The sequence below is a fragment of the Scyliorhinus torazame genome, chromosome 14 (assembly GCF_047496885.1).
Source record: "Scyliorhinus torazame isolate Kashiwa2021f chromosome 14, sScyTor2.1, whole genome shotgun sequence".
Lineage (NCBI taxonomy): Eukaryota > Metazoa > Chordata > Chondrichthyes > Carcharhiniformes > Scyliorhinidae > Scyliorhinus > Scyliorhinus torazame.
The window spans coordinates 215789698-215803432 of NC_092720.1; the positions used below are offsets into that span (position 1 = coordinate 215789698).

A 13735-nucleotide genomic window follows, 5' to 3' on the forward strand; every position below is an offset into this window, starting at 1 on the left:
CAGCTAATGGACACAGAGAACAGGACATGACCAATGAGCAGGCAGGACACTCAGGGGTGGGATCTGACTATAAAAGACGCGAGGTACTCACACTCCGCCTCTTTCCACTGATGAACATCTAGAGAGTCAGTCAAGGGCGTTGTTACAATCTGACACCTCCACCACGTGGCTAAGAGCTAGTCTGGTTCATTCAGACAGAGTAACCACACTTAAGTTAGCAGAGAGTCGAACTCATAGAGAACTGTGCTCACTGGGCTATCAGTTCAATAAACCTGATTGAACTAACTTCAAGGTCTGGAGTATCTTTCTGGTCTAAGCTGCATCCAGTTGCAGCCAGTGTTAGACCAGTGTACCGAACACAACAAGAGCGAGATAGAATCTTGATTAACAAGAGGGTGAAAGGTCATCGGGGGGTCGGCAGGAATGTGGGGTGAGGTCACAATCAGATCAGCCATGATCTTCTTGAATGGTGGAGCAGGCGCGAGGGGCTGAATGGCCTCCTCCTGCTCACGATTGGTACATACATTCACATCTCCATACTGTCCTAAAGATTGACCGACTGACATCTAGTCACACAAGTTCAAGAGCCTGGCTGCCAGACTGAGATGCTCCTGTATCTTTGGGGATTACCTGCCAATCCTGGAATCAGAGAGGGATACAGTGCAGAAAGAGGCCATTCGGCGCATCAAGTCTGCACCAGCTCTTTTGAAGAGTTGGTCCCACTGCCCCCGCCACCCTCCCAATCCCTCCACTCTTCAACCCTTTCACCATTTACCTCGATCTCCTTTCGAAGGTTCCTACTCAATCTGGATCTGCCCAGCTGGTCGGGCACCACATTCCCAATCCTAATCCTTCACTGCGTACAATCGTCTTTCCTCCTGTGCCCTCCGGTTCTGTTGCCAGCTAAAATCTGTGCTCCCTGATTCTTGACCCTTCATCCATCCAAACCCGTGCCTCTTTACGGACTCGATCTCTTCAGTGATTCCAACAGCCTTAACCTTCCCTCTTCTGTAGTAATCAATCCCAGTATCATCGCCGCTGACTCTGATCCATATAAAACACACACAAGAGTTCACTGAGGAATCTGCCGGTGCTCCCTGGACCTGAAGGCCCTTGAATGCAATTATTAATATCACTTAACTGGTCAGATCGATCAGAGCTTTGCAAAGAGAGCGGCTTCCATGATTTTTCTCTTGCAAGTTGCCCCATCTCATAGAACCCCACAATGCAAAAGGAGACCATTTGGTCCATCAAGTCTGGACTGTCCCGCTGAAAGAGCACCCTACCTAGCCTCCCCCTCCCTATCCCTGTAACCCCATAACTGCACCTAACCTGCACATCACTAGACACTAAGAGGCAATTGATCATAGCCAATTCACCTAACCTGCACATCTTTGGGTTGTGGGAGGAATCTGGAGCGCCCAGAGGAAACCCACTCAGACACGGGGAGAACGTGCAAACTCCGCACAGACAGTGAGCCGAGGCGGGAATTGAACCCGGGTCCCTGGCACTGTGAGGCAGCAGTGCTGACCACTGTGCCATCGTGCCGGCCCGGAATCATGATCAAGCATCAGCCATCGCTCCTGCCTCAAGTTCGGCGCTGTCTTAGCCAAAACAAGAGTTGATCCAAACTCTGACCCAGCTGCCGCCCGCTTGCCCAGCTGCTGCTCCATCCTCCCCCCCATTTCCCCCGCCGCCACTCCACCCCCCCTCACACATCCCACATCCAATTCTCCAGGCCCAACAATTCCCCGTTCTCCTGCGGCTTCATCCCTTTTCCATGAGAGTTTTCTTTCATCCGGATTGCTCATCACGTGACGCAGGGTGAGGGCGGGCTGGGCAGGGTGGGGTTAAGGGTTCAGTTCGGGATTTGAATAATCTTCACAAAGCGAATAAGCCAAAGTAGGTCACTCCTTCCCTCGTGTCCACGTAACGCACAGTATTCTCACCAACCTCGGCGAAGATGCGGTCGCCCTCCAAGAACTCGAACATGGCTCCCTGGTAGATGGTCTTGTACCAGGGTTCCCCTCTTTTGAGACCGTGTGTCAGTCTGGGGTGGCAGACGGTGTTCATTGCGCTGAGCAAGGTAATATTGGTTCCATAGGAAGATGAGAGCCTGCCGAGCTTGTGGCTCAGGAAGATGGTCTGGCCTTGACAGCCCACACTGTAGAAGACCGTCTGGCTGTAGACAAAGTATGGACCAGGGGTCTTGATGACAAGACTGTTGTCCTTGAATTCCACGCCATTAGGGAGGATCTCTGTCTTTTCCCAGGTCACTCTCGACGCTCCTTGTATGTTGTGGGAAGCTGAGGAGGGAAAGAACACAATGTAGGGATGAAATTCTAAACAGCAATGGAGAGAAGTGGCCAGCCCACCGCTATTTTCTCTCAAATATTTCTGTTCCCACTCTTGCCCCTTCTCCCAACACAACTGTGTCTCTGCTCACTTGGCAACTTGTTGTCTAGTTTTGCTCCCATTGACTAACTTCTGTTTTCCTATTGACACATTCTGCTAACCTACCTTTGCCTCCATTAACAATCTTCAGTTCCCAATGGCACCATTAACAGTCCCTTTGTCTTATGCCCATGTCACCATTAGGGGCAGCACGGTAGCATTGTGGATAGCACAATTGCTTCACAGCTCCAGGGTCCCAGGTTCAATTCCCGGCCTGGGTCACTGTCTGTGCGGAGTCTGCACCTTCTCCCCGTGTGTGCGTGGGTTTCCTCCGGGTGCTCCGGTTTCCTCCCACAGTCCAAAGATGCGCAGGTTAGGTGGATTGGCCATGAAAAAGTGCCCTTAGTGTCCAAAATTGCCCTTAGTGTTGGGTGGGGTTACTAGAGATAGGGTGGAGGTGTTGACCTTGTGTAGGGTGCTCTTTCCAAGAGCCGGTGCAGACCTGATGGGCCGAATGGCCTCCTTCTGCACTGTAAATTCGATGTAAATCTTTGTGACCTCATCGTTTTTTAAAAATAAATTTAGAGTACCCAATCATGTTTTTCCAATTAAAGGCAATTTAGTGTGGCCAATCCACCTACCCTGCACATCTACAAAGAGAACGTTCAACTGTACTGAGAATATTCACCTGTACAGAGAGCATTCACCTGTACTCTGAATATTCCCCTGTACAAAGTGTTCTCCCATTCTGAAGATGTTTACCTCCAGCTCTCCCCCAAAGCACAGTCGTTGGCAGGTGCCAAAATTGGCAGCCGGCCTGCTATTTCCGAGTAAGGAATTAACAATCCATTGAGCTTGTTCCCAAACCAATTGAGCCAAGTTAAGCGCTGCCCACATCATATTAAGGCTGGCACAGGCAGGCAGGCAGGAGAAGATAGGCTGAGGGTTTTTTCTCATGCAAATGGCATAAAAGGCAGGATGGAAGGTATAGGGTTTTTGGCGTGCCCTGTTTGCCTCGGGGGGAACCGCCCCTTCCCCAAATGCGCCCCCATCTCACTTCAGGATGTTATCCACACCCCCTGCCTTTATCCCTGCCGACCTGCTTCCCAATCAAATTGGCCGGCAGTCTCGAGGTTGTGACCCCTCCTCACTGAGGGGGCGGAGAGCCCACTCTCGCCTGGTTCATGCCAAGTGTGTTATTGCCCATGGAGCGGGCTTGTTTAATGTGGGTCATTTCGTCCTGGGGCAGGCAATACGCTGCCCCTCCCCCTCCCAGACGTCAGAAAACTCAGTCTGCATATTACCTGTACGTAGCCAGCCTCTTACCTGTCAGATGGACGGTGATCTTCTTCGGAGCTCTCCCCACCACGCCCATGGGACAAGGGGGCCCTGGGAAGAAAAAGAAAAGGGCGGGCACTCAAACTGATCGACAGGCAAATCGACAACGCGATACCCTCGCACGGAAACCGAAGGAGAGGGCGAACGTGACCAAGAAGAGAGAGAACACTCACCATCATGAGGAGGTGCAGCAGGTGGCCAACCCTCACCCTTTCTGATCAGGGCTGTTTTCTGGAGAAAAGAAAAGACATGGGTTCAAATCCCGATAAGGCCCCTTATAACCACATATTAGACCACATATAAAGGATTGGATAAACAATGGTGGGCGGGATTCACCGACCCTGTGCCGGTCATGGAGAATCGGCACCATCGGCGCTTGCGCGGTCAGCATGGCGCAAGTCGGGGGCCGCTCAACGCGGTACCCCCGGCGATTCTCCCAGCGCGATGGGCTGAGTGCCCGCCAAGTTAGGCTGAGTCGTGCCAGCACCATCTCGTATGGTCCGACTCGGCGGGACCTTGCTGTGGGGGGCGGCCTGGCGGGGGGGAGGGGGGATCTGACCCCGGGGGGGGGGCCCCCACGGTGACCTGGCCCGTGATTGGGGCCTACCGATCGGCAGGCAGGCTTATCCTGGTGGGGGCCTATGTTCCTCCTTCCCGGGCCCCTGTAGCTCTCCGCCATGTGTCGGGGCCGGAGCGGAGAAGGCAACCCACGCGCCTGCGTGAACTCGTACTAGCACGCAGGCGCAAACGCACGCCAGCCGTAGCTCTCCAGTGCCGTGTTGGCCCCCTGTGCTCCTAGGGGCCTGTTGACGCCGTCGTAAAATGCTCCGCCGTTTCCGACGGCGTCAACACTTAGCTCCAGGGTCAGAGAATCCCGCCCGGTGTTTTCGAAAATTCGCTTCGAGTTGACCAAGTTCGGAGGGGTGAACAAAATGGCCGCCTGACGCAAAGGTCAAGGATCATGGAGTCTGATGTGTATTCACCCAAGGTGCTGGAGGCTCTGCGGACCCGGGTTCAAATCCCACCACATCAGCAGACAGAATTCGAGATCAATAAAAGTGTAAAATAAAAAGACGAATGATGACCCTGGAACTATTGTCCATTGTTGTCAAAAAAACTCCACTGGCTCATCAATTCTCTTCAGGGAAGGAAGTCTGCCATCCTTACTCGGTCTGGCCTACATGTGACTCCAGACCCGCTGAGGTCTATTCTCAGATGCCCTCTGAAATGACCCATCAAAAGGCACTCAATTCAAGGGCAGCTAGGGATGGGCAACAAATGCTGACCCAGCCAGCGATGCCCGCATCCCCATGACTGAATTTAGAAAGAGGTAAAGGTAAAGTCCCAGGTGACCAGAGGCTGCTTTCCCCTCTTGAGGGTTAGACCTGACTGGTGGTGATTTAACCTGAGGATCACCACACCTCAGGCGAGGTTGAGAAGGCAGGACCTTCATGAATAACCTTTGTAAAACAATCTGACACTGAGTCACGTAGGGTAATTCCGGCAGAGACTTAGAGTTCAGGGCTTAAGGAGCATTTGAAATGGAGGAGGAAATGTTTAGGGAGGGGGTTCTGGAGCTCAGGGTGCAGGCAGTTGAGGGCACAGCTACGAGTGCTGGAGGCGTTAAACTCGGGGTACGCAAAGGCATTGGGGAGCGTAGATCGATATATTGGAGGTTTGCAGGCTTGGAGTGACCTCTGAGAGAGGGGAAGGAATAAAAGGCCCCAAAATAATTTGAAAACAGAGATAATACTATTAAAATCAAAGATTTGTTGAGACAGGAAACCAAACTAGGTCAGTGAACATCATCTGGCAATGGCTGAATGTACTCAATGTGAGTTCAGGGGTTAGATTTATTGAAGGTAGGAAGTGGCCTCCTCCAGCCCTACAGTCATCCGAGGTCTCCGGCTTCTCACGTGGGATAGGAGGGCTCAAATTCCGATGAAATCCCTGAGAGCCCTACGTCCCGTGAGGAGCTGACAGCACCTGCGACACGGGACCCATTCTCAGGCCGGGGAACTCGGCTGGCCTTGACCACCTGCAGTGTTGCCACTTTCCCAGAATTCCCCAGAGGTCTTCAGGAACTAAAGAATGGCCTCCAGTCCACTGCCCACGCGACCCCTGGGAGAAAGATCATCCGAAGGATTGAAAAAAAAAGGGAGTTTCTAAAAAAGTCGCTTCAAGCACGATTGTTTATTTACGGACGCCTGGTCCACTCTCAACAGCGGCTAAGAGACCAGAGCCATAACTTTTTAAAGTTTTGAGATGTTGTGGAAAGATCGATTCATTCCAGGGCTGATAATATAAGGCTTGATTATTTGATAAACAAACTTTATTAAAAGTAAACAAAACAAAACAATATTTAAACTTTGAAAGTTTAACCCTAACAATAATAGATTACATGCAGTTCCGTAACCTTATCATACTAGTTCCTATTAAACAGAACTTTAACAGAACATGCACTTCCATGCCACTTACGCAGGTAGACAAAGGCAATACTTGCATTTATGAAGCAATTTCTCTTCTGTTAGGGTCATCTGTTTAGTGAATTTCCACAACCTTCTCCTGTTCTACCTGTTCAAAACAGGATTCATTTTCGCTCTCTCTCTAAGCTCTGCCAACCCCTCAAATAAGTGTTCTCTGGGATTTTCAGACTTGAATCTATCTTAGCTGTTTGATTGCCACTCCATTTTATTCAAAAGAACAGAGCCATGCTATTGATATGCAACCATCCTCCCGTTGACAGACAAGGCGGCCATCAGACTCTGTAATGGGCTAATAGCTGGTTAGACAGGAGTAGCCCAAAGAATACTAGATCTGGGGCATCCTGATATTCCCAAAAACGGGTTTAAGCCTGATTGGGACAATTTAACTCGGCTAGGTGTGAGCTTATCTCTTTGATCCTGTGCCAGCAGTATTTTCCCTCAGTTTGTTTCATCCCTAAATTGCCTGCTGCATTGCGGTATCACTTCTAGAACCAATTTCCTAACATGTCCGTTGCATTACATCTCCTAAGTTAATAAATGATATTGCATGAATATAAGGATTGTTTGACTGCAAAGACAAGGGCACGCAATCTGTTGTGCATCTTATATGCCCCAGAGATGGCTTGGCAATGTCTAAGTGCATGGTAACGCTATTGATAAGACTTTTATCCAATGCTTTAAAATGTCTGCTCCATGCTTCCTGCACCTCCCAGCAGCTCGCTGCAGCTCACTTCCTTTCCTAAATCAGCACACATACAGTCTGAACTAATCAAGCACAGAAGCATTAACGGTAATCAGACTAATGTAGTCAAACGCACAACCATCGGACACCACGCAGCCTGTTAAGGGAGAGTCACCGTGCTCTCCAGTTGGGAAGGATGGGTGCCACTAGGGTGGAGCTGTCGGCGACCAATGCCGGGAGCGTAGGGGGGGAGAAGGAACTCTAGAAATGGGAGGTCAGGGTCTCCAAGATCATAGACACAGTGGCACAGTGGTTAGCACTGCTGCTTCTCAGCGCCAGGGTCCCAGGTTCGATTCCGACCTCGGGTGACTGTGTGGAGTCTGCACATCCTCCCCGTGTCTGCGTGGGTTTCCTCCGCGTGCTCCGGTTTCCTCCCACAATCCAAAGGTGCGTAGGTTAGGTGGATTTGCCATGATCAATTGCCCCTTCATATCCAAAAGGTTGGGGGGGGTTACTGGGTTACGGATAGGGTGGAGGCATGGGCTTAAGTAGGGTGCTCTGTCCAAGGACCGGTGCAGACTCGATGGGCCGAGTGGTCTCCTTCTGCACTGTAAATTCTATGTAATTGGCGGCAGGATGGGAGGGTCGACGAGGAGGGAATTGTCACCCAATGTTTGGTAGAAGCAGAAACTCTCATCGCTTCGAAAATACAATCAGATCAGCACTTGAGGCAAAGAACAGGGCTTCAGCCCAAGAGCTGGAGAGTGAAAGATCAGGCTGGATAACTCCTACACATTTGGCACAGACGTGGCCTAGCTGAATGACCTCCTTCTGTGCCGTAGATTTTTCACGGTGCTACCTCTCCCTGGGAATGGAGCAGGTGAGCCTCCGCCACTCGTGTACCCTCCCTCAAAGTCGAAACCTACCCCCAAAAGTGGAGCAAATACCTCCTTTTGGATTGATTTATAAATTACACCGAAAGAACACTTGTATCAATTTTGCAGTGGAACAGATATCCATTCCGAGGCGCGCCGCTCATTAATTTGTCCGTTCACCCAGAGACAAATTGAGACAAGTCTGGAGATATAAAGGTCGAAATCGCTGAGCAAGAAACTGCTTGTCTGAATTCAGTGAAACGCTGCCTGGCTTGTTGACAAACAGGCCACGTTCTCGTCCAAGAAAAGGTGGGCGGGGAATATAAGAAAGACAGATTTAGAGCGACAGAAAATGATAAAGGTAAAGACTGAGCCAGATTTCATATCAATGATAAATCGACCCACCTGTTTTGACGGTATAACGCCATTGCGGCAGAGGAGCAGGAGCGAAGCGAAGGTCACCAGGCAAAGGACGGCGATTGCACAGAAAGCCTGGTAGAAGCGACAGCCCTGACTGCCAGCCTGCTTCTCAAAGGGCTCTCCACCCATCTCGACAGCGAATAGTATGCGTTCTTTACTCATGCCTGAAGGCTCCTTCTCAGACGAGTACAGTCAGTGTGTCCTGGGCGTTGCAATCAATGCTCTCACTGTTTCGCTTCCTCAGTTTGTTCTTGTTGTGGCAGGGAGCGGGAAGCTCTATTTAAACCTGGCCGCCGGAAAACCCTGGAGGGCTGGGATTTCCCTATGTCCGGAGGAAATGGAGCGCGACTGGGAAGGTGTGGCGTAAGCTCTTTGCCGCGGTGAACGCAGAGCCTCCTTCCCTCCAGTGCCCCATCGTCCTCTTTTCCTGGTACCGGCTCCCCACTGAGAACGGACGACTGAGAATAGAGAACATATAGTGCAGAAGGAGGCCATTCGGCCCATCGGGTCTGCACCGACCCACTTAAGCCCTCACATCCACCCTATCCCCGTAACCCAATAACCCCTCCTAACCGTTTTGGACACTAAGGGCAATTTATCCTGGCCAATCCACCTAACCCGCACATCTTTGGACTGTGGGAGGAAACCGGAGCACCCGGAGGAAACCCACGCGCACACGGGGAGAACGTGCAAACTCCGCACAGACAGTGACCCGGCAGGGAATCGAACCTGGGACCCTGGCGCTGTGAAGCCACAGTGCTAACCACTGTGCCACCACTGATTTGCCAAAATAGATTCGCTAAAGAGACGGTTTCAATGGGCAAAATGAGGTCGGAAAGAGAGGTCAGGAGTCAAAGAGGGTCAGGGAGGGGATTTCAGGGCCTGGGGGCCAGGCAGCTGAAGGGGTGGTCACCAAAGTTGGAGCGATTAAAATGGGAGGTGCTGAAGAGGCAGAAGTTAGAGGAGAGCAAAGACCTCAGAGGGTGGGAGGGCATTGCAGAGACAGGGAGACTGGGCAAGGATGGCAGATTTCCTTCCCTAAAGGACGTCCATGAACCAAATGAGTTTTTGCAACAATTGACAACAGTTTCACGGTCATCATTGGACTTTTAATTCGACTGGATAATTTGGAATTAGTCTGGGTGGAGTGCTCTTTTGGAGGGTCAGTGCAGACTTAATGGGCCGAATGGCCTCCTTCTGCAATGTCGGGACTCCAAGCAATTCCAGATTTTTAATCGTCCTCAAATGTTTTCTCCATTGACTGTGGTGGGATTCGAACCTTAGTCCCGAGAGCATTACGCTGAGTCTCTGGATTACCAGTTGAGTGACAATGCCTCTACATCGCCTCTTTCCACATGGACCCTTCCCTTATTGATAGACTTCAGTGAGCACAGTTGTGACTTTGTTGACACCAGAAATCACCTCCAGCATTAAATGTAACAGTGTGATTCACCATCAGGTCATACTACTTATCTTATTAACTTTTCCATGATTGCTACATTGCCCATTGGGCGTTGAAAAGCCACTGAATCACCGCACAGGAAAAACATTGGGATTGCAGCAAAACTAAACCGTGGCTTTGCACATGTTTAAATGGAACATTTCCACCAGTATCCTTCGGATTCTTGCCGTTCCTGTTGCACTGCGGAGGGGGAGCGGCTTGACACTCGGATCGGACAGTCGGGCTGGAATTTTCCTGTCCTTCCCACCTGCGGTGTCTTCCAGTCCCACCGATGGACACACCCCGCCAGAGGGTTCCCCAGCGGCAGAGGGTGTGAGCCACGCAAAAAACCCCGTAGACATCAGCGGGCAGACGGGGGATCTTGCCACCCGCCAATGGCGGCTCTCCCCCACCTCTAGAAGATGTGGTATCGATCGGGTGAGAAATTAAACCAAAGTCCCATCTGATCCCTCTCTCCCCCCCTACCACCCCCCCCCCCCCCCAGCTTTAAGCGGCTGTCTAAAACCTAACGGCTTGCCCAAGCTATAAAGAGCCACTTTGCATGGATCGGAGTCAAATACGTGCCTCATTATTCATTCTTTTTTTATTCATTGATGGGATGTGGGCGATGCTGGGCTGGGCCAACATTTATTGCCCAAGACTAATTGCCCTTCAACTGAGAGGCTTGCGAGGCCACTTCAGAGGGGTTAAGAGTCAACCGCTTATGAGCCAGGACATACCAGGAGGTCGAGGGGCGACCTGATAGAGGTCGACAAAATTATGAGGGGCATAGACAGAGTGGATAGTCAGAGGCTTTTTCCCCCGGGGTAGAGGGGTCAATTACTAGGGGGCATAGGTTTAAGGTGCGAGGGGCAAGGTTTAGAGTAGATGTACGAGGCAAGTTTTTTACACAGAGGGTAGTGGCTGCCTGGAACTCGCTGCCGGAGGAGGTGGTGGAAGCAGGGACGATAGTGACATTTAAGGGGCACCTTGACAAATACATGAATAGGATGGGAATAGAGGGATACGGACCCAGGAAGTGTAGAAGATTTTAGTTTAGTCCGGCAGCATGGTCGGCACGGGCTTGGAGGGCCGAAGGGCCTGTCCCTGTGCTGTACTTTTCTTTGCTCTTTGTAAGGACAGCGGATTTCCCTCCCTAAAGGGCATGAGTGAACCCGGTGAGTTTTTATGACAATGGTTTCAGAAGTTCATAAGGTATAGGAGGAGAATTAGTGTCTGCCCTTCGAGTCTGCTCCTCCATGCGACCATGGCTGTTCTCACCCTGGCCTTAACTCCACCGTCCTACCCGTTTTCCATAACCCTTCGACCCAGTTAAAAATCTGTCTCGCTCCTCCTTCGACTCACTCGCTGTCCCAGCAACCACCACACTCTGGGGTGGCGAATTCCACGGATTCACAACCCTTTGGTAGAAGTTGTTTCTGCTCAACTCCAGCTTAAACCACTGATCCTGAGACTCCGACCTCTCGTTCCAGAATGCCTCGCAAGGGGAAATATCCGCTCCATGCAGATGCAAGTTTCAATCGTACAGTTAGAGAAAATAAAGATGCCACTTTCTGTCTCCTCAATTAACGTAATTTAAACAGCACAGACAGCCCAAGGCATTTGTCTTGTAGCTGTTTGTCGGATCGTAATAGGTGCAAAATTGATTACAAAGTATGGAACATTACAAGAGTGACATCACTACGTGTAATATCCTGCTTTGGACCTACGGGGTGGGAATGATTATATTCCCCGGGGTTTGTATGGGATACGGGCTCTACACTGAAGGGTGGGGAGCTCCATTTACCATTTATAACAGGTCAGCCAGCAGGGCACCTAACAACCAGAGAGGGAGACTTGGTAGGGACCCACAGGGAAGTGTGTGTACCATGATTGTAAATAAATCAAAGTTTTTTATTTTACTCAGTGTCAGCTCCCCATGTTAAACTACTAAAGTATTTTTCATAGAACCATAACCAGAAGAAGGAGGCCATTCAGCCCATCGAGTCTGCACTGGCGCTCTGAAAGAGAACCCTAACTAAGCTCACTCTCCCACCCTATCCCCTTAACCCTACCTAACCTGCACATCACTGGGTACAAAGGGGCAATTTAACGTGGCCAATCCACCTGGCCTGCACATCTTTGAACTGTGACGGAGCACGCGGAGGAAACCCACGCAGACACGGGGAGAACGTGCAAACTCCACACAGTTACCCGAGGCTGGAATCGAACCCGGGTCCCTGGTGCTGTGAGGCAGCAGTGCTAACCGCTGTGCCACCGTGCCGTCCTTGAGGCTTTACGATTCCTTCCGACATTCTGGGATTGTGAAAGGAGTGTTTATTTGGTCAGTCTTTATTCAGGATTTCCATGAATTGTACCAGGGCTTGAAACTTGCAGCCACGAGGAGAGGTTGCAAAGGCTAGTGTTGTTTTCCTCAGAACTGAGGAGGTTAAGGGGTGAACAAAACTATGAGGGACCTAGGCCGTGTAGACAGGGAAGACTTGTTTCCCACAGCTGAGGGACTAATCATCAGAGGACACAGATTTGAGATGATTGGTTGGCGATTAGAGGGGACGTGAAGCCAATCCTTTTCACCCAGAAGGTGGCGGGCGGGGAGGTGCTCCCAGTGGGAAAAGAGAATCCCAATGGAGAATTCTGTCCCTGATGGCGTTGTGGCGGGGTTGTGGGCGAAGGGGTGGATGGGAAGGGTTGACGGCCCATGAGCTGTCGTCACGTGGTCGTGTGCATCTCTGGGTAGTCAACTCATGTAGTGGAGTCCTGGTTGGAACGCTCCCAAGCTGTTTGAAAGAATGAATGTGGGGAGGCAGAGTTTGGGGTTGGGGAAAGAGTGGCCTACACAGGAGCACTTTATGAAAGTTTGGACTGAGGAAGGTGGGAACAGGAGGAGGCCATTCAGCCCCTCGAGCCTGCTCTGTCATTCAGTGACGTCATGACTGATCTTCCCCCACACCCCTTAACAACTTTGGTTGAGAAAAGGTCCATCAATCTCGGATTGACCATTAACGGTTGACTTCGTATCAATCGTCGAGCGAGATGCCAAACTTTCCTCACCTTTTGTGTGAAGGTGCGGGGCGAGGTTTTACTCAAAGGGAACAAAGTCCCACAGCGAGCTCGTTTAGCCGCGTGTTTTCCGGCACTCACAGCGGTATGGTGGAAATTAAGGGATAAGGGGATAGTGCAAGAAGATGGGCGTCGAGGTGACAATCAGGCACAATCTTGTTGAATGGCAGAGTAGGCCCAAAAGGCCTCCTGGCTTCCCCTAACCTCTGTCTTTGTAACTCTGGGAGTTGTGGGGGGGGGGGGGAAGCAGTGAAGACAAGCTAAGCTCCTCCTGCAATAATGTTGCCATGGTCACCAGTCAGGATGGGGCATAAGGGCCGGAATTCTGCGGCCGTCGCGATTCTCTGTTCCCGCCTACTGCGCATCCTCGCTGGTGGGCTTCCTCTGTGGCATGGGGTAGCTTCAATGGGAAATCCCATTGACAAGCAGTGCGAGTGGTGAATCTCGCGGAACACGCGGCTGGGGGAACGGGAGAATCCCGCCCTAGATTCCGAATGCTTCGAACAAGGTGGGCCTGGAAAGGATGATTCCTCTTCATAGAATTTACAGTGCTGAAGGAGGCCATTCAGCCCATCGAGTCTACACCCTTGAAAGAGCACCCTATCTCAGACCACACCTCCACCCTATCCCTGTAACCCGGCAACCCCACCGGACACTGCAGGGTAATTTAGTATGGCCAAGCCACCTAAACCGCACATCTTTGAACTGTGGAAGGAAACCGGAGCACCCGGAGGAAACCCACGCAGACACGGGGAGGATGCGCAGACTCCGCACACACAGTGACCCAGTGGGGAATCGACCCTGGGACCCTGGAGCTGTGAAGCAACATACCAACCACTGTGCTACTGTAGTGGTGGGTGAGTTCGGAACTAGGGGGCACTGTTTCAAAATTAGGGGGTCGCCCTTTTAGGATGGAGATGAGGAGAAATTTGTTTCTTTCAGAGGGCTGTGCGACTTTGGAAATCTCGGCCTGGGAAGGCGGTGGAGGGTGGGGGAGGGGGAGGGCACTGAATGTTTT

The 13735-nt window shown here is 51.2% G+C and overlaps 1 protein-coding gene across 1 annotated transcript; it reads right to left on the reverse strand.

The window, feature by feature from the left end:
* Positions 1-1724: 1724 nt before the first annotated feature.
* On the reverse strand, positions 1725-8392 carry LOC140389428 (tumor necrosis factor-like). Its single transcript, XM_072473571.1, has 4 exons — positions 8181-8392; positions 3906-3963; positions 3721-3783; positions 1725-2306 (listed from the first exon to the last, which is right to left on the reverse strand). The coding sequence occupies exons 1-4, from the start codon at positions 8355-8357 to the stop codon at positions 1882-1884; spliced, it is 723 nt and encodes a 240-aa protein (XP_072329672.1). The 5' UTR covers positions 8358-8392; the 3' UTR covers positions 1725-1881.
* Between the last annotated feature and the right edge of the window lie 5343 nt (positions 8393-13735).